We start from the raw sequence: 26573 nt of genomic DNA on the forward strand, positions 1-26573 counted from the left end.
ACCTCAGCAGGACCCGGACGGTTTCTCCTCTGGCCAGCACAGCACTGACCCCTGCCACTGTCCTGAAGGCTGGGCCCAGCAAAGCGACAAGGGAAGGTGGGGATGGGCAAACCCTGCTGCTCACAGGGCTTTGTGCTCCCAGAGCACCTGGCTGGGGATTCCCAGCTGTGGAAGGACGCACCTCAACACCCCCTGCCCCAAAGCACACGGAGGGGTCCTCTGCTGGGACACTGCTCTGCTAGGAGGTGCCTGTAGGTGACACTGATGTCCCCACGCACAGGTCCAGGGGCTCAGGGACACCCAGCCTGGCAACGTGGCTCAGGGACATTTTGGGAAGTGCCACTGGGCTGGAGAGCAGGGACACAGCAACACAAGGGAGGGGTCTGGGGGTCAGCGCCTGCCCAGAACCAGCCCGTGGGCTCTGCTCGCAGCAGCCTCACCTCCAGCCAGTGAAACACAAACCTGAGCAAGATCTGGGAATTCCCATCTCCAGCAGCCAAAGAGGAGCTCTCGACTTTTGGTCCAGTCAAGTGATTTAAAGCAGAACACAGGCCAGAGGGACGGTGTTCCATTTTTTGAGGAGAACTGTGCAATATAAACACAATGAGGAGGCAAAAATTAAGAGTCTCTGTGTAAAAACGGGGGAAAGACAGGACATGGGAGCTGCTGCTCTGGGCTGGCAGTGCAGCAGCAGCACCTTGCTCCAGAACTCCTCTGAAAATGCTCCCAGGAGCAGCAGCACAAAGCCACGAGGCCGTGGGCTGTGAGCTGGAACGGTGATCCGTGACAAACAGGGAGCTCCAGTATTCCAGTGAATTGCTCAGGAGTGCCCTGGGTTTGTAAGGAACTGCTGGGCTCCCAGCTGAGGGCCGCCCCGGATTGGTTTGGGCGTTTGGATTGTGCGAGGAAGGAGAGCCATGAAGTGGCTGCTTCTCAGCTCATTAATGATGGGCACCCACCAGCCCTGGAACCAGCGGGGCTGCAGTGACTCACCTTGTTTTGGTCACTCCACAGTGCAGAGAAAATGAACCTGTAAATATTTTAATTAGTTCTTCAGGCAAATACTCTCCAGGATGACTTTCACTGTGAGCAGCCAGATCTGCTGGGGGCTGAACTTGAGTTTAATGCATTTTATAGGCTCACTTAATCCCTAGTAAAAGCACGGGAGTAAATCAGACAGTCCAGAGGCACCCACGGGGTCAGGACACAATTCACACACCATTGGATCTGCTGGATTGGATGGAATCGTCCTGGGCAAATCCACAGTGCACAGGGAAGTGCAAATCGGGGACGGGAGCAACGTGTGCCCTACACCTGACAGGACCCTGGGCTTCTTCCCTCACCCAGGTCCTGGAATCCTGGGGCTGAGGAGTTTCAATGGGATCTTTTCCTGCTCCTTCTTAGGGAGATGTGCTCGTGCTGTGGGCAGGCAGGATTTAAGGGAATGCCCAAAACGGGGTGTCAGTGTAATAACCTTGCACAATAAGGTTATTTTTTAAAGATTTATAATCCATTAAACACATTTGGTGCTGATTCGGGGGAGTCGCCCCCTTCACAGCTCCAGGATGGACAGGCACCTGTCATTCCAAGGCTTCTCTCTGCCAAACTGGAATCCAGCAGCTGCCGTTGTGCCGAGGCAGATGAAAAGGGCACAGCTCACACAGGTAATAGGCTTCTAACGAGGGCAGGGCTGGCAGCTGAAGCTGCAGCTGCATTTCAAACCATTCCAGCTCTTTCTGTGCCTCTCACAAAGGCTCTGGATGTGCTGCGTGAGGGGATGAGCCTGACTGCAGGCAGATCCCCCACTAACCAGCTTTGTTCCTCAGGTATTACATGATAATAAGGCCGGGAGAGATTCTTGACACTAAAATTGCTCTCCGCTCGTGTTTGAATTCCTGGGAGAAGGTAACATCTTAATAAAAAGTTCCAGCTATTCTTGGCACGGGGACAATTCTATCTATAGAGCCGTTGCAGCGGAGCGCTCTGCTGGCACAGAGCATCGGTGCCAGGAAGAGAGGGAGCTAATTACCCTGAAAGCATCTGATGTACAGATAATGCGGGATCGGTGCATACAGAGAAAGGAATTATCTCCAAGGAGTCCTTCCCTTGTCTCCAGCGCTTCCTGCCGAGCCCACAACACGGCAGGGTGACACATTTGCATATGCCACATTAAATATGCGTTTCCATAAATATTCTGCTTTTTGCAGCTGCCTGTCTCGGGGTTGTGAGCCACTCACGCAGATGTTATTGAAATCCATCCCTCTGCTCAGCAATGATGCAATTCCTTGACCAAGGAATACCTGATAAACTGACAGCAGCCTTTGTTGTGGCTGAAGGGACTCCAATGCTCATTTAAACCCCATTTAAGATCTTTTAATGAGACCAGACCACCGATTTCTCATTGAAAAGCAAAACTTACCTCCCAGAGAGGGGCTGAAATCTGTGCCTTGGAGGTGAAGGCAGGGCAGGTAAGGCAGGTTTAACCCAGGAATGGGTTAAAAAGGGAGGGCTGGATATCAGCGACCTCCAGCTGGGAGTAACCTGGGGTAACTCGGTGTGAAGGAGATCCTCTGGCACGGACTGAGTGCTGCTCTCCGCCTGTGTACCTGTGCCCAGGTGTTGCTTTGGGGGTCCCCTGGGTAGTGAGGGAACAGAAATAAATTCCCCTTTCTGTCTGTGGGGTTGTGGCTGTCCCTGCCCAGCTGTCCCTGCCCGGCTGCCTCACACAGCAGCTGGAGGATCCCTGCTCAGGATCCAGGCAGCATCAGCAGCTTCCAGCAGTGCCAAGCTGGATGGATCCCATCCCGCCCTCCGGTAATTCCCAGCCCACAGAAGTGCCACCAGTCGGGAGGCCCGGCTGCTTCCTGTCACCTGCAATGCCGGGGACGCCTTAAGTCGCCACCAGGAAGTGCCCAGGAGGGCTGGGCGAGCCACGGGCGCTGCCTCTGAGCACACCTGGCGGTTTTTCCCAGCAGATTCCAAGCAGGGGCACCCTGAAATCACGAAACGCGACAAGGCAGATGGTCTGCAGCAAAACCTTCTTTTACAAATGAACCAGGTTTTTATTCACAGCCCTTACAGAGTGCAAAGAGTTTACAGCCGCCTTGGAAGGGTTCCGTGTGCTGTCAGCACGTCAATCATTTCCATCTGATTGTGTCACAGCCCAGGTCACAGCTGTCACTCACAGCAGCACTTGTAGCAACAATCCAAGTTTGTTTTTCGTCTAAAAACTCATCCACATTCATTTCAGCCAAGGTACACCTGAAACATCCTTTTGGGATTTTGGCAGCAAAATCATCAAGTTAAAAAGGAAAAATTACAAAAAAAGGAAGAAGCCTTTAAAGTAAGAAAATAAGATTTATAATTTTTTTTAAAAAATAAAAATCTCTCCCGTCAGATATAGCCTGTATATAGTTAGCACTTTAGAATTAACAGTGATTCCTGGATATTATGATTATACCAGGTTCCCATGCCACCCCGCAGATTTAGGTACAGATTAGTTGACCCCGTGCTGCTGTATCCAATTCCTGTTAAAGCTCTCATCCTTCATGGCCTTTACCAGCCAGTCCTTCTCGTTCTCCTCCTCAGAGTCGCTCATTTCACTGGAATCAGCAGCCAGGAGTCGGGAATAATTAATTTTCCTCTGCCGGGGCAGTCTGGATTGGACAATTATGAAGAAGAGGATCCAGAGCCCGAGCCCCACGCAGCTGGCCTGGAACAGCACTGCCAGCCCCAAGTGCTGCACCACAAACCCGCCCCCAAAGCTGCCCAGGCTGGCTCCTCCCGCCCAGAGCCCCCCGAGCAGGGCGTGCAGGGCGCGCTCCGTGCCCGGCCTGGCGATGTCCCCCACTGTCCCCTCCAGCTGCCAGCGCAGGGCCCCGCTGCTGAGGGCGGACAGCGCCTGCACGGGGAGCGCTGCCCACGGAGCCCGGAGCAGGGAGTAGCTGAGGAGCTGCGCTGCCAGCACGCCCAGGCTCAGCACCACCATCCTGGTGCCCGGCAGCGCCCGCAGCAGCTGCCCCTTGAGGGGGTGAAGGCCCAGCTCTGCCAGAGGCCCCAGGGCCACCCAGAGCCCCATGAGGAGCTCGCTGCTGCCCTGGTCCTGCAGCTGCCACAGGAGGAAGTTGTGCCCGGCAGAGCTGGCAGCACCCACGAGGAACATGGTGCCCGCGAACAGCAGCGCCCGGCCGTCCCCCCACAGCAGGGCCAGCGCTTTGGCCAGCCTGGGAGCACGGGCGCTCTTCCTGGGAATGTGGCCGGGAAAGAAGGCGCTGACAAGCAGTGAGAGCATTGCCAGGACAGCGTAGCTGTAGAAGTGCACGGCGAGGCGGGGGATGGAGCGGCCAAGGGAGCAATCCAGCTGATCCACCAGCACGGACACGCCGCAGGCTCCGGCGGCCGCGCCCGCAGAACTCCACAGCCAGAGCCGCCCGAACCTGTCCGTGGCGTCCACAAAGTCCAGGTACTCGTAGACACTCTCATCCATGGTCCATTCCAGGGAAGTGGCCAACAGCTCCCAAAGCACCACAGCGCCCAGGACCATGAAAAAACTTGATACTCTCTGTCCTGGAAGATGCTTTGCACTGCCTTGAACTTGACATCTCGAGACTCCAAAAGGTTTTCAGACACGTAGGCATTTCCAACAGCTGTTGGAAAAGCTGTTTTAAACAAAGCTGGCTCATTACTCTCAGTAGCATTTAGGCTTTCCTCAGCATCAACAGCAAGATCTGTTGCAGCAGAACCCGGAGTTTCCTCCTGGAGTCCGGGGGAGGGAGGTCCGGAGGAAGCCGGCCTTTCTGGCTCCTGTGTCCGCAGATCAACGGCTCTCACTGTCCAGCCAGAGGGACCATCCAAGGAGCCATCTCCCTTCGGATCGCCTTCCCCAAGTCCTCTGCCGTTTTCCTGAAGTGCACCTGGTGTGCCCAATAACCCCTGGAAGGTTGAAATGCCCAGAGCGGGCTTCCTGCTCGCTGCCAACACGTCAGCAGCTGCTCTCCCCGTTCCCTTTGGCACAGCTCTCGTGTCCGTCACAGCACTCGAGCTTAACGCTGTGTAACTGCTTGTGCCGGGGCTGGGCACCGGGCTGGTCATCGGGCTGGGCACTGTGGTGGGCACCGGGACGAGCAGAGTGGAAGGGAGAGCGGAGGGCAGGGAGCCGGGCAGGCCGAGCTGCCCGCTGCGGTCGCAGCCCGTGTCCCCCGCGGGCGGGATGAGGGTGAGCGCCAGGCTGGCCCCGGCCGAGCCCAGCACCGACCCCGCCAGCAGCAGCCGCCGGCCGGCGCGGCCCCGCGGGCAGCACAGGGGCACGGCGAGCGCCGCCAGGTGCCGGGCCCCGGCCGCGGCCCCCACGAGCGGCGCGGGCAGCCCGAGCAGCCGCAGGTACAGCGGCACGAAGGGCGCGGCGCAGCCCCGGCCCGCGCCCTGCAGCAGCCGGAACAGCGCGGCCAGCGCCAGGGCCCGGCCCACGTCCCACCGCTCGCTCATGGCCCCCGCCGCATGTCCTCACCCGCTGCCGCCGCTCCCCGCCGGCCCCGCTCCGGGCCCAGTGACTGCTCCGGGCCCAGTGATCGCTCCGGCGGCTCCGGCCCGGCCGCACCTGCCCCGCCCCGGGGGGATGGCGGGGGCGCAGCGCCGTCTGCCGACCGGGACCGGGACGGGAACGGGGACGGGAACGGCCCGAGCACGAGAATGGCCCGGCACGGGAATGGGAACTGCACCGGCACGGGAACGGCCCGGCACCGGCAAGGGAACAGCCCGGCACCGGCACGGGAATGGGAACGGCACCGGCACGGGAACGGCCCGGCACCGGCACGGGAATGGCCCGGTACCGGCACGGGAACAGCCCGGCACCGGTACGGGAACAGCCCAGCACCGGCACGGGAACAGCCCGGCACCGGCACGGGAACGGCCCGGTACCGGCACGGGAACAGCCCGGCACCGACACGGGAACAGCCCGGCACCGACACGGGAATGGCCCGGCACTGGCACGGGAATGGCCCGGTACCGGCACGGGAACAGCCCGGCACCGACACGGGAATGGCCCAGCACCGGCACGGGAACGGCCCGGCACCGGCACGGGAATGGCCCGGCACTGGCACGGGAACGGCCCGGTACCGGCACGGGAACAGCCCGGCACCGACACGGGAATGGCCCGGCACTGGCACGGGAATGGCCCGGCACTGGCACGGGAACGGCCCGGCACTGGCACGGGAATGGCCCGGCGCGTCCCCGTCCCGCAGGACCCCGGGATGGCTCGGGCTGGAAGGGGCCGCAGCGATCACCCAGCCCAGGTGCCCCGCGCAAGCCGGGGAGCGGCGGCTGCTGTTCCGTGGGCTCGGAGGGACCAGCCCGGGGCTCGCCCTCATCCCGGCCGGCCGGGGCGCGGGGGACGCGGACGGGAACCACATGGCCCGGGATTGTGTCCAGGTGGTTCTGGAATGTCCCCAGTGAGGGGAACTCCACACCCTCTCTGGACAGTCTGTTCAGGGCTCGGTCACTGCACAGGGAAGAAATCGTGCCTCATGTTCAGGTGGAACTGCGGGGCGTCCTTCCCCAGCCGCGTGCAAACACACAACAAGAACCAACTGGCAGTTTCAGCTTGGGTTGGTCTTAATTCCTTTCAATCGGCATTAAAAGGATTGCACCCTGTGGTACAGATCATCTAGGACACCTATACAAATAATTTATCATCCATCTACATAATTTACAGCTGTACAGAACAAACTCTGGACACACAGCCCACACTCCAGCCCAGCCCAAAGCCTCTTGGCTTTTTGAGCATTTTCTTTTTGTGTACAAAACCCACAGTGAAGCCCTGAAGAGGCAGAGGGTGCAGAGCCACTGGTCACCCCTAAAGCCCCACATTACCCCAACAACAACAGCTGCTTGTGCAGGGCATTCCTGACTCGTCTGTGAGCCTCCTGCCTCCCCTCAGCTCCCTTCAGGGACAGAGTGTTTGCTGCCCCAGGCTGGCACAGGGGAGCACAATGTTTGGGTCGTGAGGTGAAAACTGGAGAACCGAATTCTGCTGCTGAGATATTGCAGAGTTGTGACTCCTGTGGCGGATTTTAAGGCTTGAGGGCTGTGCTTGGCTCTGCAGAGAGCGAGGGGCTGCATCCGCCAGCATTCCAATGGGGATTCCTTGGGAAATGGCCATGTTGTGCCCAGCGTGGTCTTCCAGGTGTTGGTGCAGCTTTGGGGTTAAACATTTCATGAGACCTGGAGGATTTCACACTGCTGAAGATCCTGCTGGCAGCTCTAGAGCTGCTGTGCCCCAGGAGTGGGTCAGGGGTTGTTTTGGGTGGCATTGGGAGTGGGAATGAATAAACCTTTGACTTGGGAACAGGAAGGGACAATTCCTGCTGTGCCAGGAGCAGGAATAGGGCTGCCCTGTGCTGGCTGACAAAGATTGCGACCAGGGAAGTCTGAGGGCTGAACCCCAAAGCCTTGGGCATGTGTTAGAAACAGAGGTGGCCCAAGCAGCCAAGAAAAGCCACAAGCTCAGGGCAGCTCTGCTGAGGGGAAACTGCTCCAGGACCCCAGACTGGGATAACTGGGGCGGGCTCTTTGTTCCAGGTGGACAAACAGAAGGGATTTTCCAGAGGTGCCGCTCCCCAGAGCTGGGCAGGCCTGGCACAGACACGGCAGAGGGAAGGATTTGTCCTCAGCCATGGGGCTAAGGAAGGATTTGCCAGTGCCACTGCAGCACCTGTGGCACATCTCCAGGGATTCCCCAGTGTCAGCCAGAGGTGACTGGGAATAGCTGCTAAAGGACACTTCCTTTGGGCTGATGAGCCAACAATCACTCCTGAGTGAAGGCAGCCCAGGGAACGAGTTACCTGGGAGCCAGGACAGTACAGAAATCCTAGTGTCATAGAAGGGATGTCCCCGAAAGTGTCCCTGGAGACACTCCAGAAACCACAGATCATATTCTGGAGGTTCATAACACGCATCCTATTTCATCCATTATTCCAGTCAGCCACAAACTGGGATGAGGACAGAGTCCTCCTCATGCCTATCCTGAGCCCTGGGTCGCTCTGAGCTGGTGGAAGCAGGAGCTGTGCTGTCACTGTCACTGCCCAGCCTGGCCCCTCTGCAAACCAGGGCGGGGTTTCTACACCGTGGGAGCAGCAGAGGAAAGGAACAGGGAAGCCTTTGAGGCCTCCTGCCTGCCCATCAACCCCTACTCTGCTGCATCTCTCACCTGCACAGCCCGAACCAGGACTGTGGGGCAGGCTGGGACACAGGGGCACTGCTGGCTGAGCTCACAGGGGAGGCCCAGTCCTGCTGGGGCTGTAGGGGCTGTTCCTGGGATGTACAACCACAGCAATGCCACCAGTGCTCGTGAGGCTCCGGATGAGATGTCCAGAGGCTGTGCAGTGAAGCCACAGAGAAATCCCAGGTGGTCTCCAAGGCACAGCTGTCACAGAGCTGCTGTGCAGCCTCATTATCTGCTCCGTGGAGGGCTCTTCTTCCAGCAGAACCATCCACAGCCAAACACATCCCACAGTCTGGGCAGCCTGAGCAGTTCTTGCCCTGCCAAACACCGCACCACATTTCCCTGTTTCACACCATCCATCGTTATCCGCGTTCCCTTTGAACCAGCAGCAGGTTTTCACTGCCTTTTACGGAAGCTGCACTGAGCACCGATGTTCTTCCTTGAGGGCAGGGATACCACGAGCTGTCCTAAACCAGGCTGGGGAATTCGGGCTGCTTTGCCCAGATGTGACACCCTGTGCCAGAATGAGTTTTCCGTGCAGAACCCGACGGTCAGGCCCTGATACCTGCTGGGCTGTGAGACATCTCCAAAATAAATATTGCTGCTGCCAACTGCCCTGGGATCACCAGCACAGCCAGCACCACCTCACAGGGATTTCCTTGGTCTTCCTGAATGGAGGAGCTCAAAGCTTTTCCCTGACTTGTGCAAAAGGTTAAAGCTCAGTCCTGCAGCATGGCTGTGCCCTTGGCTGTCAGCCGTGGTCACACTGTCACCAGCATGGCATGGCTGTCCCCTCGGAGGTTACCCACCTCTGCTGGGGCAGCTTTTCACACCACTGCCTTTTAAAGTCACCACTGGTGGCTTTTAGTGTGTTTTCTTTCCCCGCATCCTCTCATAACCCCGTGTCATAACTCACACCACCTTTTTCCCCTTTCCTTCACTGGATGACTCCCGCAAAAGTGTTGATGGGCAGCAGCAGAGACTTGGGCAGGTATTTCACAAGCCCCACATCTTCTGTTTCGTGAGGGCTGCATTTCATGGTCCTTGTCTTCTGCAGGCAGTAGCTGGGCTCGAGGCAGGGAGACACCTCCAGGCTGGAAGAGCACAAGAACATATTTACTGCGTGTTCAAACCTCAGCTCTCTGCACTGCCTGCTGAGGGAGGGCTCTCACACTGCCGGCTGCAGCTGCTCTCATGCTCCGTTCAGCTGGGTTTGGCTGCAGAGATGAGCTGCTGCGTGTTAGTGTTTGACACAAACCCAGTGTCCTGAGCCTGGCCCAGTGTGAAGCTCAGGAATTCACAGTTTGTGTTGGCTGGACCTCAAAGCATCAGCACATCCCATGTCACTGTTCCAGGCACACTAATCCCTGCCATCCCACAGGGCTGGATCCTCTCTCCCCTGCCTGCATGTGCTGGAGACCCCCAGGTGAGGGATGCAGCCCGTGAAGAGAGCAGCAGCATCGTGAGATAATTCATAATTCAGGAGAGCCAAGCCTTGTTTGTCCCTGGAGGTTTGTCCCTGGTTTTCTGCTGTCTCACTGAGAGCACCTTTTGTGTAAAGAACCATTTTGTTCCTCACACCGTCACCCAAAAACACAAATGTGGGAGAGCCCTGCTGTGCCCTGCTTTCCCTGCAGAAGGAACGGGTTTGCCTGTGGGGTTTTTGTCATGTATGAGGGTCAGGACTCCCTGGAAAACAGGAGGAGATGCAGAGGAGGTGTGCAGAGCCAGGCACCCGGGGGGTTCTCACCCGATCACGTCCCTGTAGGTTCTCCTGCTGTCCTTGTCCAGCCGCACGGTGAAGGGTCTCTGCTCTGGGCTCCTGATCTTGATATTCCGTGTTTTGAACCTGTTTGCCACAGCCTGGATGGGGAGAGGAGGGAGAGCCTGCTGAGGGTGTCCCTCCCCTCCCTGGGCTGGTGTGAAAGGGACAGAAAATGACATTTCTCTGGTTTTATTCTTTAACCCCAGATGTGACACAAAGCAAATCCTTTCTCTGTATTCACAACCTGGCCATGTTTCGTAAGGACAAACATTCCAAACTGGCAGTCCCTGCACAGGCTGTGAGTTTGGGGTGTCTGCTGTGGGGCAAGGTCTGTGCTCCGTGGCCATGGAGGGTCTCTGTGGGCAGTGGGGCTGCAGCACCTCGGTGTTCCCAAAAGCCAGGCAAGAATGGGCAAAATGTGCTGGTTAAAAAAACCAGCGGGGAGCCAGAGGGTCCAGGGCCCAAGTGACCAAGGCACAGCAATGTTTAGTGCCACCCAAACTGCAGTGACACATTACCATGGGCAGCGTTTCCTCTGGGGTCTGCTGAAACTCTCAAGCGAAACAAAAAGGACAGAAGTCAAAATTTCAATCCCCTCTCTTATAAATCCATCTCTCCGAGCTGATAAACAGATTCAGTGAAGTTCCTGCTCCTCGTTTATGCTTTGTTGAATTACTTTTGGTGATCTCTTTTGGGGGGATTAACACAAGGGGGCACCGCAGCTGAAGGTGTGGAGCTGATGGAGCTGATGGCAGAACTGCAGACCCTGCCCTGGACCCAAGTGGGGCCACGATTTATTCCTCTACTTTGTCCCTGTGGTCACGGAGTAACCCCAGCAGCAGCTCAGGCATTCAGGAGCTCCTGAGACAGGATTCAGTGTGGCACTGACCAGCAGGGAGGCCACTGACCAGCAGGGAGGCCACTGACCAGCAGGGAGGGCATCTGGGCCTTTGGCTCAAACATCCAGATTTTTCCATGGAAAATAATTGCAAAACACCCTGTGAGGAGGGTGGCCCCAAAGCCTTCTCCTCTCCACAGGGTTGCCCTTTCCCTGCTGTTGTAGGGGATTTGGCCCTGCAGGGCCTGGGGACCCCACGGGTACTCACTGAGAAGGACCGTCCTGCCAGGTTGTTGATCCTGACGATCTCGGTGATGGTCACGCTCAGACAGCCGCGCCCTGTGACAGAAGCAGAGGGTTGGTCTGGGGCCGTGGCACAACCTCGGCTCAGCTTTCTGGGGACCCCTGCCCCATGTTTGGGTGCACTGGCTGTGGGCACACGGGACAGCAGGAAAGGGCGCTCCAGCAGCTCCATGGGCAAAGGAACTGTGTGGGACCATGCTTGGGGCGGAAAGCTCAGAGGCTGTGCTGAGGGCAGGGTGAAAGAGGAAGGCTGGAGCAGAGGGAAGACGCTTAAATCGTGTGTGAGCCTCAGACATGGCATTCCTGAGAAAAACCCCAACCAGACCGTGGGGACGCCGATATTCCTGTCACTGCTTCCACCCCCACAGCCCAGACACAGCTGGCACCAAGGACCATGGCCAGATTTACCCCAGTGAGCACCAGGAACCTCAGCAAAGCGGGAAGAACCCACCTGCAGCCTCGTCAGCGGAGATGGCTTTCATCAGCAGGCCCGTGGAGCGCAGGGCCAGGGCCAGCTCCTTCTCCCGGTCACTGAGCACAACCTGCAGGCAGGACCGGACCCTGTCAGTGCCCCTGGCAGAGGGGCTGGGCGTGGGGAGGGCTGGGGACAGCTTTTCACAGAGGTGACCTGACAGGGTCACCACAACCTCTCTGTCCTTGCCTGGAGAGCAATTCCAGGGAAAGAGGGAGGGTCAGTCTCCTTTTAGGAGAGCCGTGCCCTGCTGGGCATCCCTGGGAGCAGAGACATTTGGGGTGCCGGGAGCCCCACTCACCTTCCTGTAGGTCACTGTGAGGTCGATGCCAGGGCCATCCAGGGTGGTTTTCCTCTTGGTTGTGCTCAGCTCTGCAAGGAGGGAATGAGGTGGGACTGAATTTCCCTCATCCCACCTGTCTGTGGTCAGCAGAGAGGGATCCTCCCGTGGGATGAGCCACCCCAGCATCACACACTGTCCCTTCTGTCCCTGCCTCAGGAGCTGAGGCTCTGTGCCGGAGGGATGGACTCACTGCAGCGTCTGTGCCCAACCTCAGGGACAAATACCAGGCATTTCGGGAAGTCAGGAACAAGGAGTATTGCCCATGGCCTGGAGCTGTGCAGGCTGAGGGATGGGGTGGGTGGGCTCTGGGGATGGCAGGAGCCCTGTGCAGGCTGGGGCTGGTGGGACACACTTACCTCTGTGGGAAGGGCTGTCCTGCACCTGCGTCAGCAGCTCCGTGAGGAACACGTCCTCGGCCGGCTCCTGCGCCGGGTCCCGGAACAGGACCTGAAAGAGAGGAGCACCCCTGAGAGGAGCATCCCTGAGGATCCCTCTGTCACCCTGGGGTGTCACACGGGGCTTGTGGCACAGACTGCTCCTCCAGAGCACCCAAGGGGGAGCTGGGATCTCATCATGGCACTCAGGGTTCCTGTGGGATGGGGGAACTGCCCTGGCTCTGCTCCCCGAGCTCCAGAAGCGTGGCAGGCCTTGCCAGAAGCCCCGAGGACCTGGCCAGCAGAGCCACAGGCAGTGTCCCCTGCCACTGGATGTCACTGTGCCCTCAGAGCTGAGTCAGCTCCCAGCCACCCACCCACATCACCGGGAGCACTGCCCCGGTGCTCAGCCAGGCTGAGGTGTTGCTGAGCTTCAGGGGATGCAATTTCTCTCTGATCCAACCCAAATCACCAGGTCACTCCAGCCCTATGGACTCTTTTCTTTGGGCAAGATGTGCGGAGCAGGTCGTGGAGAACCTCTCCCAGCCACTGCTGGTCCCACATCCAGCTCCTGTGGGGCTTGGCTCACACCTCTGGGCAGCTTCCTGCAGCCAGAGAGGAACAGTGGGGTCCTAACCCCAAAGGGAAACAGGGGCAGTGTTTGCAGCCGAGGCAGCCTCACGCCCTGGGTGCCAGGAGAGCAGCTCAGGGGCCTCTGTCTGGAAACCACATCTGGAGCCAGTTCCTCGTCCCCTGCTTGAATCTCCCACACTCTCACTGGCGGGTGTTATCTTGGAGGAGAAAAGAGCGGAAGAAAATTCCACCAGAAAATCAAAATGCCCAGCCACAAACCGAGGCCCAGGTGCTCCAAGGACTGGCAGGCCATGGGTTTTTAGGGAAGTCCTGGGGATGCTCCACCAGGAATTATCGAAGCTCTTTGCAAGCCTCGTGCCAGTTTGCCCAGGCTGGGGCTCCTCCTGTGCTGCAATAGGTGCCACAGTGCCTGTGAGCAGATAAATGGAGGTCTCTGCATCATCCTGAGCTTTGGGGGAGCTGCCAGAGGAGCAGGGAGGGGAGGGTTAATTTCATGTGCCCAAATTTAGCTCTTCTTTGCTCTCCTATCGAATGCCAGGCCTCGCTCTGACACCGTTTCACAGCAAAGCTGGCAGGAAATCAATCAAATGCGCTGCAGGAAACCCTGCAGAGCCCCTGCAAGGTACAGGGAGGTTTTGGCAAAGCTGCTCAGCAAAGCCCCGCTTGCTCCCAGCATCTAAAGCAGCAGGAGGTACCAGGGCTCCCCCGAACCCAGCAGCGCAGGAAATCTGCATCCCTGTGGGTTGCTGAGCTGAGATCCTGAAATGGCCTTGCCAGGATCATTGGCTCCAGCGGAGCTGGGCTCCAGAGTCACTGGGAGCTGGCAGGGAGGGACAGGCTGGGGGGAATGGGGATCCAGGCTTGGATCTGCTGGAAGCCCCCAGCCCCTTCTGGCTCTGCTGGCTCTACACAGCTCTGCCAGCCCTTGCAGGGCCGCTGGAGGCCCAGGGGCTGTGCCAGCTGTGCCAGCTGTGCCACCCACCTTGACAGCGTGCACCTGGAAGCAGACGGGCTGGGTGCCCATGCGGGCGTAGTAGGCGATGACATCGGTGAGGAACAGGTCGGTCACCAGGGCCCTGCTCGGCGACGATGGCTGGGGGGGCAAATCACAGGCTGGGTCAGCCCCTGCCACTTCTCAAAAACCCTGCCACAAAATGTCACACCTTCCTGGGCACAGGCTGAGCGATGAGCTGTCCTCTGCCCTCGCCACTCACAGGGAACGGGAGCTGCACCCGCCTCTCAGCCCTGTTTCTGTCACTGGTGGCTCAAACTGCCGGGAAATGAGAGCTGGGGGGATTTCAGCAAAAGTTTTCTTTCTTGAAATCTGCCATTTCCTGTCCCTTGGTCAAAAAAACCCCTCACAGCAAATGGCTCTTGTGGGCTGGGGCAGTGGCAGCCACAGGCAGGGCCCTGGGGAGGGTTTGCAGGAGGAAATCTCTGCCTGGGCATGGAGAGCCCTGCAGGGCACAGGCCCCTCCTCAGGCGCTGCAGGTTGTTTGGGAAATGGGAAGGCTTTCCTCGTACCATGGTGGCCAGCTTGGGGATCATGTGGCACAGGGTGTTGATGTTGCTCTCGTACCAGGGGTCGGCTCTGCCCAGGTACCCGGCCACCTCACACAGCTCCTCGGGGCCAGCGTGGTCCTGGGGGAGAAACACAGCTCAGACTCACTCCAGCCTAGGGATTGTTTGCTTTTCCTGGGCTTGCATTGAGCAAAATGTGAGGAGAACTTGGAGAACCTCTCCCAGCCACTTCCAGCCCTAAATCCAGCTCCTGTGGGATTTGGCTCACGCTCCTGGGAAGCTTCCTGCAGCCAAAGAGGAACAGCAGGGTTCACCATATCAGGAGCCATAAGGAGATGGAGAGATTTGTGACATTTCCCCATCCCTCCCCTTTCCCTGCTCAGTCCAGAGAAGTTGGCAAACTCATTTAGCAGGTGCTCAAGAACAAAAATGCCATGAGGAATGAAAAGAAGAAATACTGATTTTTATATTGGCCTGTTGGTCAGGGGTCACAGCCAGCTGAGCTTAAAAGATCCTAAATGCAACTGTTTATTTCTCTCTGTCTCAGGCTGTCAGAGGGGAGGGGATGTGTCCAACATAAACTGCAAGTAGTGACTCACAGACCTAAACCGGGGCCATGGCCAACGAGGTGAAGCCCTCAACAAGCAGCAACTGCTTCCCCTCAGCACTGGGGAGGTGGGAAAAGCAGCAGTCCTTGGCTAAACCTCATGGATCCTCCTGCATCGGGGGCCTGGAAGCAGAACTGAAGCAGCTGTGACTCCAAACCGAGCCCAGCAGCTCCGTGTTGGCTCCCACCCTCCTTGCTTTGGGAAGGTGGGAATTCCTGGATCCCCCTGCTCTTCCCCCAGATGCCCATCCCCGGCCGCTGTCAGGCACTCACCGCAGCAGCCGAGGGGTGCGGCTGCCCCGGCACCACGGGGATGTGGTAGAACTGCAGGTTCAGCCTGGGCGTCAGGAACACTCGCCGGGTTTCCCGTTTCCTGAAACGAAAAATAGAATGTCCCGAGGGAAAGGGGCAGAACGCGGCTCCTGGCCAAGGCTGGACAGTGCCAGGACACTGCAGCTGCTCTGCCACCTGCCCCCGTCACTGCCCCGTCCCCAGCCACCCTGGCTGCTCCAACAGCCTGAAGGGCAAAGCAGCCGCCCTGTCCTGCTGTCCCCCGAGCCCGGCTGGCCCTGGTACCTGAGGGAGTGGTAGGCTTGTGCCAGGCGCCCCAGGATGCGGTCGTCCCCCAGCAGCACCACGCGGGCGGTGTGCAGCCTCTGCAGCGGGGCCGCGGGCTCCGGGGGCACTCCCGACCTCCTGGGCAGCTTCCCGGGGGACTTCCCCCCGGGGCCACTGCTGCCAGCCTGCAGGAAGGCCACGCTGTCCAGCGGGGACAGCTTTTTCTTGATGCCCCCCTTCCTGTGGAGCCGGGAGTGCTCGGTGTCCGCGGCGCAGGGAGCGCACGGCTCCTCCTGAGCGGGCAGGTCCCGCTCGATGCCGCTGTCGGTGGAAAGCACGGAGAAGCGGCTCTGCCCGCAGCAGGCACAGTCCGGGAGGATGTCCTGGATCTCGATGGGGTCCAGGTCCTGCCCGAGGCAGTCGGGCTCGCAGCTTTGCGACAGCGGGCGGAGGAACAGCACCAGCTCCTTCCCTGCGGGCACAGAGCGGCCTCAGCAAGGACAGCCGGCCACTGCCAGCCTCAGCCCCGTCCTGCCCCCGCTGCCCTCTCCCCAGGCCAGCTGCCGAGCAGAGATCTCCAGCAACAGGCCCAAGGGCAGTCAGCCTTTCCGTCCCATTTCCCACTGAGAGAGCTCAGCACCGTTCCAATCCCAGAATCCCAGACTGGTTTGGGTTGGAAGGGACCTTGAAGATCATCTTGTTCCCACCCCCTGCCATGGGCAGGGACACCTTCCACCAGACCAGGGTGCTCAGAGCCCCATCCAGCCTGGCCTTGGACACTGCCAGGGACAACAACAAAAACAGGCCACAACAAAATCAGGTCCTCTGGGCACATCCTGCTGCAGCCCCAGCTCCTTCACCCCTTCGCTCCCCAAATCCCCTGACCTGATCCCAGGAAGGAAGGCTGGAGCAGTCAGCACGAATCTCCACAAGCCTGGCCTTGGGACAATGGTTCCAAAACTCCCTGCCCAAGGGTCAGGGCTAAGTGACCCCTTTGGGACAGGACCCCCAGGCTCAGGCCCCACCCAGCTCCCCCCAGCCCCGGGGCACTCACAGAGCTGCTCATCTTCTGTCCACAGGTGGAAGCTGATGTTGGGGTTGGGCAGAGGGGTCCCCTGCAGCCCTTCCTGGGGAGCATTCCCTGGGAAAACAAGGATGCTTGGAGCACGCGGGAGCATTTCCCCACACAGGAGCACGAACCCCCCGGTGCTGAGCACCGGCTGAGGCAGCCCCGGGGCTCTCTCAGCCAGAGGTGAGGCTGTGAGGCCTCTGCTCTCACAAACGGAGCCATCACAAAGTGTCCACAACGTTGGTGGGAGGGAGAAATGAAAATGGGGAAACTGAGGCAGGGGTGAAGGACCTGGCCTTGCAGCCAGCAGAGGGACTGCAGAGTAAATGAACACTCCTCTGGCACTGGGCCTCCAGTGCTCGTGGTGATCTGAACCCTCTGATCCCACCAACACCGACCCTTTAAATCCAGGAGAGCTCTGGGACAACAGTGGGACACTTTAACACTCACTGCCCCCAAAAGGTGATGGTCCCACACCCCTCACTGCCCCCAAAAGGTGATGGTCCTGCTCCCCCCTGGCACCAACCGGCCGCTCCTCCCCATATCCTGCACTGGGACAGTCTCCAGCTCTTCTGGGGAGGGGTTGGGACACAGGGAGCAGCCAGGAGAGGAACCATGACCCCATTTCCCTCTGGCTACCCCAGATCTGTGTGAGGAGCTGTGGTGGATGGGGAATTTGTTACAGTCTGTGTGTCCTGAGTGGCACCGGGCTGGAACAGAGCATGGCAGGGATGGCAGGAGATGGCAGTGCCACCGTCCAGCACACCACAGAAAGGTTTGGGCAGGAAGGGGCCTTAAAGCCCATCCAGTCCTGCGCTGAAGCAGCAGCAGGAATTCCCATTGTCCCTCTCCTCAGTGACAAATCTGCTCGCCAGGGCCAGCTCTCCCTGCTGGCCACGGGGTCACTGCAAGGAGCCTGATCCTGCTGCTAAAGGGGACGGCAGGGACACAGCGGGGACACGAGGGCTCCGTGCCCCGGTGGGAATGTCTGGCTGGGGCTCACCTGCGGGCAGGGAGCCCAGGAGGCCGTGGTAGATCCTCTCCAGCCTGGCCGTGTGCTGGCCCCGCTCCGAGCCCCCCTCGCTCCCTGCACACTCCACGGCCGCCACCACCTGCTGGAACCAGTGCTCCACGTCCCCCGGGGGCAGGGCCTGTTGGGAGAGGGGCTGTGAACACCTGGGAGCAGGGAGTGCTCCATGGCCAGGGCGGCAGGAGGGGCAGAAAGAGCAAACAAGTCCTGCAAAAATAATTTCCCAGCAGGACACAAACGTCCTCTTGTCCCCAGGAGGGACGCTGGCTGTGCTGGCTGCTCGAAGCTCCTTTTCTGGCAGCTTTGCAGCTGATGGGCACTGTGTCCCTTGGGGCATCTCAGCAGTGCTGGCACTTCAGGTGGCTCTCAGGAGATGGGGACAGCAGGCACACAAAGTGTCCTTGGGGTGGGAATTGCTGAGAGCTCCTGCAAAGTTTCGGAGCCGGACATCTGCGCTACTGCGGCCCCACAGCTCCTTCCAGGAGGTTTTGGAGAACACTGATGGAAACGTTTCCCCTGAGACGTTCCTGCAGTGCCCAGGGGCTCTCAGAGGAGCTGTATCAGTGGCAAAGCCAACACTCAGACTAAAGATTCCAGACTCTGGCTCTGCTGCAGCCGCTGCTTTCCATTTGAAGGGTGTTTGAGTTCAACCCCAGCCCAGCACTGGGGCTGCCAGGGCTGGAGACCAGCGCTGAGGAGCTGAGGGGGTTTCTCCACTTGCCAAAACACCTTTTGCCCCTCCAAGGTGTCCACCCAGAGCAGGACCATTGGAAAAGCTCCGGAGGAGCTGCTGCACTACCTGGAGTCGAGCCCTGAGGCCGTGGATGTCGCAGGTGTCACCCAGGGCCGCCTGCAGGGCGTGGGTGACCACGCAGCTCATGCAGCCCCGGGGGCTCTGGGACACCCGGGCCGCCTCGGTGTCGGTGACCAGGGCGGTGCAGATGGCCTCGGGCAGCAGCTCTGGGTCAGCAAAGATGAAAATCCTGTGGGGACAGGAGGGTGGGGAAAGAGGGAGCTGCAGATCCACTGTCACTGACACCAGGGCTGGCAGGAGCAGCTCACATCTCTCTTTTTTGATTATTGCTGTCGATATTCCCCTTCTCCACCCTGTCTCCCCTCCAAGGGCAGCTCCCTGCCTCCCAAAATAATTGGGGACACAGGAGGAATGTGCCTCTCCCCGTGCAAAGTTTTAGCGAGGTACTGGACGTCACCCAGTCGTGTCCCCCAAAACCACGTGGTTTAGGCCCAGCTTGTCTGTTCCAGCGGAGATTAATTCAGAGTGCCGGGAAAGGACAGGTTTCCCTAAGAGGCCACAAAATAGAAGCCGCACCCCCTGCAGAGAGGCAGCACCCACCTCTCCTGGTAGGGGTACGGGGCGCTGCGCAGGCTTTGCTCGGAGATGACCATCCTTTGGTACAAGGTTCCTGGGAAGGGGATAAACACTCGGGGTCAGAGCAGCAGGAGCAGCGCAGCTCCTGGAGCAGCCAGGGCTGCTCCCAGGTGAAGGGGCTGAGGTGGCTCTGCCAAGTCAGGGAACACCCACCGAGATGAGGCTAAACAGCCCGGAACTGGGCCAGAGCTAAAAATAGCCAAGGACAAAGATAGGCCAGGCTCCAGAAAAAGAAACCCCCTTCTATTCTGGGACAATTTCCTGTGTTTCCCTTCCTTTGTTTAGGGTATCATGAGCTTGGGAGCGGAGCTGGAAGCAGGAGGAAGAGCCCTGCTGCTGGCCTGGTGTTTGGGGGCATCTGAGGAGCACCAGGGATCTCCGGATCAGGAGAGAGGCACTTCCCCCTCCCCCTGCTCAGGGGTGAGGATCCCTCCTCCTGTCCTGGCTCAGGGACAATCACCCTGTGAGCCCTGTGGTGCTCTGAGGGGGAGATCCCCTCTCTCCACACTGAACCGTTCCTCTACCAAAAGTCAGGGGAGATAAAGGTGCCCCGTGGAGCTCCAGCCAGAGCAGCGCTGGGGAGGAGTGGTTGGGGTGACGGGGGTGGGCTGAGCCTCCCCAAAATGGCACCAAAATTCCCCACCAGGTTTCTCCTGTTTCACCTCCCCCTCACAGGGTGTCTGCACCTTGCTCTGCTTTAAAGGATTGCTTTGGAAGGCTCCTGTTAAAGAGAACTTTAACGAGAAGGACTTTAATAAGAACAGAGGAAAAGAACACAGCCAAAAAGGAAACCAGGTGTTCTTGGGCTTGCTTCGCTCACGGGGCTGTTCCTGCAGCCACCGCTGACGTCTCAGTGGCCACAGCCTGGCGGAGAGCCCACGTGGGTCTGAGCCGCAATCCCAGATGGAAAATTCCCTTTCCAGAAAGGAGACACCTCAAAATGTACGGGGATGTCCAGGCTGGGAGCAGAACAGCTCGTTTCCCACAGAGAAAGAGGATGTCTGTGTATATAAACATCTATTGATATCTCTGGCATTAGGTGGGCTGGACTTGGCTCAGCTGTGCCTACACTGAGAGCAGGATGATCCCAAGTTTCTCTGATGGTAACAGAGGCTCAGCAGGCTGAGACCAGGAGAGGGGAACCCTCCCACCCAAACACATTCCCAAAACCCCAAATGTTTGTCCAGTCCCACAGGAATCCCAGCCATGGCTCAGTGCATCAGGCAAAGCTCTTCAGGTGTGGAAATCCCCCAAAACTCCCCAAAATGAGCTGGGTTTGGCCAGGTTTTGATCTGGTTTGGGCTGGTTTAGAGCTGATTTTCTTCACACCACCCCTCGAGGGCCCAGCCCTCCCCTGTGCTGGGCAGGGATGGGGCAGGGGCACCCCCTTACCTGGGGCTGTCCTCTCCACCTTCAGCCTGCTGGCATAGGCCAGCCCGATGGTGCAGAAGGGCTTGGGCAGGGTCAGCAGCCTCTTGCAGAAGTCATAAACCCTGGCACAGAGCTCGTCAGGGATGCAGGGAGCCTGCAGAGGGACAGGGAGTGATCCCTAAATCTGCTCCCACACAGCCCTCGGGCTGGGAGGGCACCAAGTTCACTGCCCCAAACTCACCACGGGTTTAAATGCAAAGCATGGAGCAGGATCAGGCCCTGCAGTGGCTTGGAAACCTCCAGCAATACCCACTGGAGCTTGGGGACATTTTTTTTGGCCAGGTTGGGGCTTCCTGTGCCACCAGGCACTGAAAGGCCTCCAGAAAAGGGGTCAGGTGGAAGGACCTGGCACTGCCCGTGGCACAGGGACATGGGAAATGCACAGCTGAGCCCACCCGGGGCAGTCCCAGAGCTTCGCTGGCTCTGAGTGGCTGTTCCAGGTTCTGAGTGGCTTCAGGTGGCCCCTGCTGTGACTCCTGATGTCCCTGGATGCTGCCCCAGTGAGGCCCAGGGTAGGTTCCTGTATCAATGTGTAGGTTCCCTTTACCAAGGGGTAGGTTCCCTGTATCCAGGTGTACACTCCCTTATCAAGGTGCAGGCTCCCTTATCAAGGCACGGGCTCCCTTATCAAGGCGCAGCTCACCTGTATCAAGGTGTACATCAGCGTGTGCAGCAGGGGGATGATGTAGTGCCGGAGGTCCCCTCGCTCTGCCTGTGGGAGCAGAGGGCACAGTCAGGTCCTGGCAGGGCGCTGGGTTGGGCAGAGCTGCCCCAGAGCCCCCAGCGCATGCCAGGCTCTGTCTCTGAGCCCGGGAATTCATCCTGGCTTAGGGGGGATCCCTGGATCAGGGTGGGGTTTGGGATCCCTCCACAGGCTTTTAGGGTGGGCAGGATGTCCCTGGGGAGGTGCACAGGGGAGGATGGGAGAGGGCGAGCAAAGGTTTCCAACTGAGCTCATTGGGGAGCTCCTTTCCGCTCCTGCATGAACACAAAACCTCTGGGAAAAGCCTGGCCTGGGATTGGTGGGGTGGGAGCAGAGGGAACAGGGAGGTGTTCCCGTCCTGGGTCCCCATCCCGGCCCATGGGAATCCAAGGGATGCTCCAGCCCCACCCTGCAGCCTGGTCTGGCTCTAACAACAGCTCCAGCATTGAGAATGCCCCTGGATAACCCTGGGAAAGAATTCCCACCCCTAAGATAACTCTGGCCCCTTTCCCCAGGGCCGCTGTGCTGGTGGAGCTGAGCTAACCGGAGCCGGTGGCAGCAGAGCCGGAGAAAACCTCAATAAACGAATAGCAGGGAACTGCTGAGTTGGGACCGGCCCTGGAGGAACTCAGGCATGAAATTGCTAAATTATCATCCCTGCCTGGTGCTGATGGCTCAGAGCTGCTGAGGAGTGAGAAAACCCACAAAAGCCCCAAGTGACAGGGATTTCCTGGAAGAGCTTCAGGGAGATGAAGGGAATTACAGAGCAAGAGGGCTGACACCCTCCTGGGCAAGGGAAGATAAGAGTGACAGAGTGATAACAGCTAGAGGGGAGGACTGGCCTGGCTTCTGCAGAGGAAAGCAGCCCTCAAATCCTCAGGGACAATCCCTGAATCCACAGCCAAGGCTGATGTGGATGTTCCTGTCTGGATTTGTGAAAGCCCCTGGATAAAATCCCTCTCCAGGGCACTGATGGAAGCTGAACTGCCTCAAGATGAGACAGAGAGCCTGCAAACAACCCCAGAGCTGCTTCGGAGCAAGGAAACTGGGACTGGGGTTGGGATCAGGGCTGGGCTGGGAACTGGGATTGGGGTTGGGATCACTGCTGGATGTTCACAGTGCTGGGTGTGTGCACAGGGACCTGGGCTGGGCTGGCACTGGGGGGACACGGCAGTGCTGAGGGAGGTGACAGCTCCGCAGGGCTGCTCCAGCCTCCCAGGTCAAAGGAGAAGTAGCAGAGATGCAGAGAAAATGGCCCAGGGAGGTTTCTGGATGGGGGACAAGGAGCGGGGGCTCATCTGTGGGGTGAGGAGGAGGAGGAGGGGAACGAGGGCCCTGGGTAAACTGAGGCAGGCTCAGAAGATGACACATCCCCAGACCACAAACGCGGTCACACCAGGATGCAGAGGCTGCTGAAGGCTCGAACAGACCAGAAGATGAGGTAAGAAATCGATGAAACCCAAAGCCCTCGCAGGTTTCCACCGGTGGCTCCAGGGCAGGGCACGGGCTTGGGAGGGGTAGAAACGAGAGATGTGGGGGAGGAACTTCCGCTCTACCTGAGGGCACGGAGGGAGGGGTGGGGGAAGTTTGGGGTGGCTGGGAGGGTTTATCAGTGTAAGGGCTGCCTGCCTCGGGCTGCTGTGGCAGGGAGGAGCCTGAGGGGGCTCCTGGCTCTGCCGCGGCTCAGTGACACTGTAGGGACAAAGCATCAGCTGGGACAAGCCCTGGTGTCCCTCAGGGGTTTTCACTCTGTGCTGAGCCCCAGTGCCCAGCCAGGCCTCAAAGCCCTGAAACCCCTGTTTGAGGTGGAGCTGAGCCCCATCGCTCTGCCTCCCCCAGCGCACAACAACTGATGGCACAGCTCATGGCACAGTTCATGGCACAGCTCATGGCACAGCTCATGGCACAGCGGGGGCAGCCCTGCACTCAGGACACCTCTCCGAGGTGGCATTCCCCTCTCGGAGGCAGCACTCCCCTCTCCGAGGTGGCATTCCCCTCTCTGATGTGGCATTCCCCTCTCCGAGGTGGCATTCCCCTCTCTGATGTGGCATCCCCCTCTCCGAGGTGGCATTCCCCTCTCTGATGTGGCATCCCCCTCTCCGAGGTGGCACTCCCCTCTCGGAGATGGCATCCCCCTCTCGGAGGTGGCACTCACCCTTTCCAGCTCCTTCACCAGGATCCTGACCAGGACACAGCTGGTGCTGGGATTCTGGTCGATTTTCTTGTGCAGGGTCCATCGCAGCATTCCTGAGGAGTGAGAGCCAGGAAAGGTCGCCAATGGAGGGATCAGGGTGAGGTTTCACAGGGGAATCAGGGACCTGAGCACTGGAGCTGCAAAAATCCCCCCTGGCACGCTGCTCAGGCATCACTGAGAGCTAAACCAGGCTCCTCTTCCCTCTGCCTCCACCTCTGAGCCTCTGCAAGGGCCAGGCCAGCCCCTGCCCTGGGCCTGGGTGCAGCACTGATGTATTGGATCTAATTCTGGGAAACCCTTGGGAATGGCTCCTAGAGATCCTAGGGCTGGAGAAAAGCAGGGATGTGGAGTTTGCTTCCTGTTCCTCTGTTGCTCTGTTCGTGCCCAGCTGCTTTCCCCACCTGCCCCAAGGAATTTGGGATCCTACTGGTCCCAGCACAAGCCCCTGGCTGCCAACAGCTCACCCTCAGAGCGGGGACCACAAAACCTCTCAGCCCTGAGGATGCCAAGGCTCATTCCAGGCAAAATCGAATTTAATTAACTGTAAAATATTCCGTGTGCTCCAAGCAAACTCAATTTCTCAAACTTCGTTACGTTTCCCCAGGCTGTAACAGCTTCATCCTCCAAACCCATAACGCAGGGAAATAACCGAGTCCTCAGGGAGGCGCTGGGCAGGGCACGGCAAAGGAACATCCCCGAGGAGAGGGACAGCGGGACCGCAGCTCGGAGCTCGGAGAGCTGGACAGGGCTGTGGGAGGGGTCGGTGTCACAGCTGGGGGCTCTGCACTTATGTCGCAGCTTAATGCTGGCCCCGGGCGAGTGAGGGGCGTGCAGGGGGCTGCTGGGGCTGTGCAGGGGGGGACAGCCACACGGTGGTGACCGAGGCTGCTGGGGCACGGATGCAGCTCAGCAAGGATTTGGCACCTCCGGGAGAGGGTCAGGAAGGGGAAATGAGTGAAGCCACCGTATCCCCCTGCTGGCACTGAGAGGGGAATGGGGGGTGTTGGGGCCAGGCAGTGCCCAGCGGACCCCGGGCCGTGCTAGCCCCTCTCACCTCGGTCGCTCTGGCAGGACGGGTGGTGCCCGTCCAGCTCCCGCAGCAGCGCCCGCACCCGCCGCAGGATGTCCGACTCCACCTCTGCAAGGGACAACGGGGACGTGAGCCAGGCCAGCACCCCGGAGGGGACAGAACCCTCCCCACAGCCCTCAGAGCCCGGGTGAGCCGCGATGGAATCAACAGAGCTGTCCCCAAGGCCACTGGAGCGGCTCGGGAATGCCACCCCACGGACTGGTGGCCCTGGAGCTCAACTGGAGAGCGAGGTGCCCCTGCAGGGATGTGTGGCACAGAAGCTCTGCCGAGGACAGCTCACGCCTGAGCCGTGCAGAGCCCTCCTCTCCCCCCGGTCAATAAAACCCCTCACATCAGATATAGAAACCACCAAAACGAACCCAGAACGGGGCACTGGGGAGGAGCAGAAGCCCCTCAGCATTGGGCACTGCCCGGACTGAGCTGCTCTAAAACTCAAAAGTGTTTTGTCAGATCGGAGCGCTCCCCACTCAGCAAAGCTTTCGGCTGCCCCTGCAGTGCTTTGTGCCTCGTTTCCCATCTTCCAGCAGCACCTGCCAACGCCTTGGAAAGCACCCAGGTGCTTGAACAGAGGGAAATCGAGGTGTGAGAGGTCGGCGAGGGTTCATTCATCAGGACCCCCCTCCCCAGCCCCCCGGGGGTTCAGCATCACCCACCTGGGCTCTCCATGGCCAGGCTGAGGCTGCAGCACGTGGGGGCACTGCACAGAGCTCCTCACTCCACACGGGCATGGCCTCAGATCCGGGATCGTGCCTGCAGAAAATGAGGACACACTTGGCTTAGGTGGGGCTGGAGATCAGGGAGAGCACAAAGTCACCAGGACCCCGTGGGACCTCCCGTGGGGCAGAGGCAGAGCCCTAGGGGTGAGCACAGGCTGTGTTTGGGGCAGAAACCTCCAGCTCCAAGCTGATCCCAGTGGAATATTTGGCCCCCAAAGCATCCTGCAGCAAGGAGCTCCCCAGGGATGAGCAGCAGCATCCCTGAGAAGGGCAGGATCGGGATCCTCATCCTCCCAGGGTTTAAGAAATGTTCAATTTAAGCCAAACTGAAATGCAAGGTTCATCTAGGAATAAAAAGGAGGAGGGAAAGCCCGAATTCCCTTTATTTAAGATGTTTTTCTATTTAATTTGAAGAATTAGGGCCAAACTCCACCCAGGTAGTTCCTAAATCTGTAAATCTCCATCACCAAATCCAACAGTCTGCAGCTGCAGGAGGAGGACGGACACGTGTGGGAGTGTCCCTGCCATGCACCACTCGCGCCCCTGAGCATCCCGCTCACAGCAGCTCCCAGACACTCCTCAGAGGTTTCCTTTAACAGCCAGGACCGGGATGTGCCCGCTGGAATGTCAGTCTGGGGCACAGGAGAACATCAGTTAACCCTCCTCGTTTCCAAACCCACAGATCTCCCCTAGAATCCCAGGCTGCAGAAGGACAGGGAATGGTTCTCCCAATCCCTCCCGTGCACGAGGCACCAAACGCCAACAGCAGCGTGACACAGGGAGGAGCTGCTGGCACTGCCATTCCCAGGATTAAAGCTCTGCTGGAAAAGCACCGCGCTCCCGAAGCCGCGGGAGACCCCCGGGCTCTGCCCCCGAGGGCTGCGCCCCGGGCTCCTCTCGGCTCTGCTGCCGGAGGAAGCAGCAGCTGAATGTGGCTAAAGGTGTCGGTGGCTCCCCACATCCGCATCCTCCTGGCAGTGCGGGGGTGGGCGCTGCTGGCCACGGCCCGGCAGAGCTTCCAAATTTAGCAAAGACCGGCGTGAGCTCCTCCCGCCCGAGAAACTTTGGTTCTCGGTTCACCTGTCTGCTTCAAAAGGGCTCCTCTTCCTCCCTGGCAGCAAAGAGTGGCTGAGGCTGAGCCCGCGGTGCCTGTGCTTGCTCCCAGTGCTTGGGCCTCCCGCGAAAATTCAACATAAAGTGACAAAAACTGGTCCCCAGCACGTTCAGAACCAGCCACGCTGTCCAGGGGAGGACAGGCAGGGGTCAGGGGAGAAGAGGATGAAAGCACATGCCCAGGAACAGGCTCTGAGGAAGGCTGGGGTCAGTCAGGGTCCTGCCAGGCTCTGGCCGCTGCTTC

General features: G+C 59.2%; 2 protein-coding genes across 5 annotated transcripts in view; both read right to left on the reverse strand.

The window, feature by feature from the left end:
* Nucleotides 1-3026: 3026 nt before the first annotated feature.
* On the reverse strand, nt 3027-5839 carry MFSD6L (major facilitator superfamily domain containing 6 like). The gene is given in 2 exon segments (XM_039562596.1): nt 3027-4545; nt 4548-5839. Coding segments are annotated over 2 exon segments (1986 nt in total). The 5' UTR covers nt 5485-5839; the 3' UTR covers nt 3027-3496.
* An 821-nt stretch (nt 5840-6660) lies between these two features.
* PIK3R6 (phosphoinositide-3-kinase regulatory subunit 6) overlaps nt 6661-26573 on the reverse strand; it is a 30123-nt gene continuing 10210 nt past the window's right edge. For all 4 annotated transcript variants that reach the window (XM_039562545.1, XM_039562543.1, XM_039562544.1 and 1 more), the window contains exons 2-20: nt 25154-25250; nt 24465-24548; nt 23372-23463; nt 21157-21225; nt 20475-20607; nt 19047-19116; nt 18492-18675; nt 17666-17813; nt 16648-16734; nt 15612-16065; nt 15309-15408; nt 14432-14548; nt 13890-14000; nt 12296-12386; nt 11898-11968; nt 11576-11666; nt 11090-11160; nt 9969-10081; nt 6661-9312 (exon numbers count right to left, since the gene is read on the reverse strand). In XM_039562545.1, the coding sequence (XP_039418479.1) occupies nt 9156-9312; nt 9969-10081; nt 11090-11160; nt 11576-11666; nt 11898-11968; nt 12296-12386; nt 13890-14000; nt 14432-14548; nt 15309-15408; nt 15612-16065; nt 16648-16734; nt 17666-17813; nt 18492-18675; nt 19047-19116; nt 20475-20607; nt 21157-21225; nt 23372-23463; nt 24465-24548; nt 25154-25166 (2256 nt within the window). In that variant the 5' untranslated portion in view covers nt 25167-25250 and the 3' untranslated portion in view covers nt 6661-9155. The remainder of the gene's footprint in view (nt 9313-9968; nt 10082-11089; nt 11161-11575; nt 11667-11897; nt 11969-12295; nt 12387-13889; nt 14001-14431; nt 14549-15308; nt 15409-15611; nt 16066-16647; nt 16735-17665; nt 17814-18491; nt 18676-19046; nt 19117-20474; nt 20608-21156; nt 21226-23371; nt 23464-24464; nt 24549-25153; nt 25251-26573) is intronic.

This window comes from Corvus cornix, chromosome 18 (genome assembly GCF_000738735.6).
Source record: "Corvus cornix cornix isolate S_Up_H32 chromosome 18, ASM73873v5, whole genome shotgun sequence".
NCBI lineage: Eukaryota > Metazoa > Chordata > Aves > Passeriformes > Corvidae > Corvus > Corvus cornix.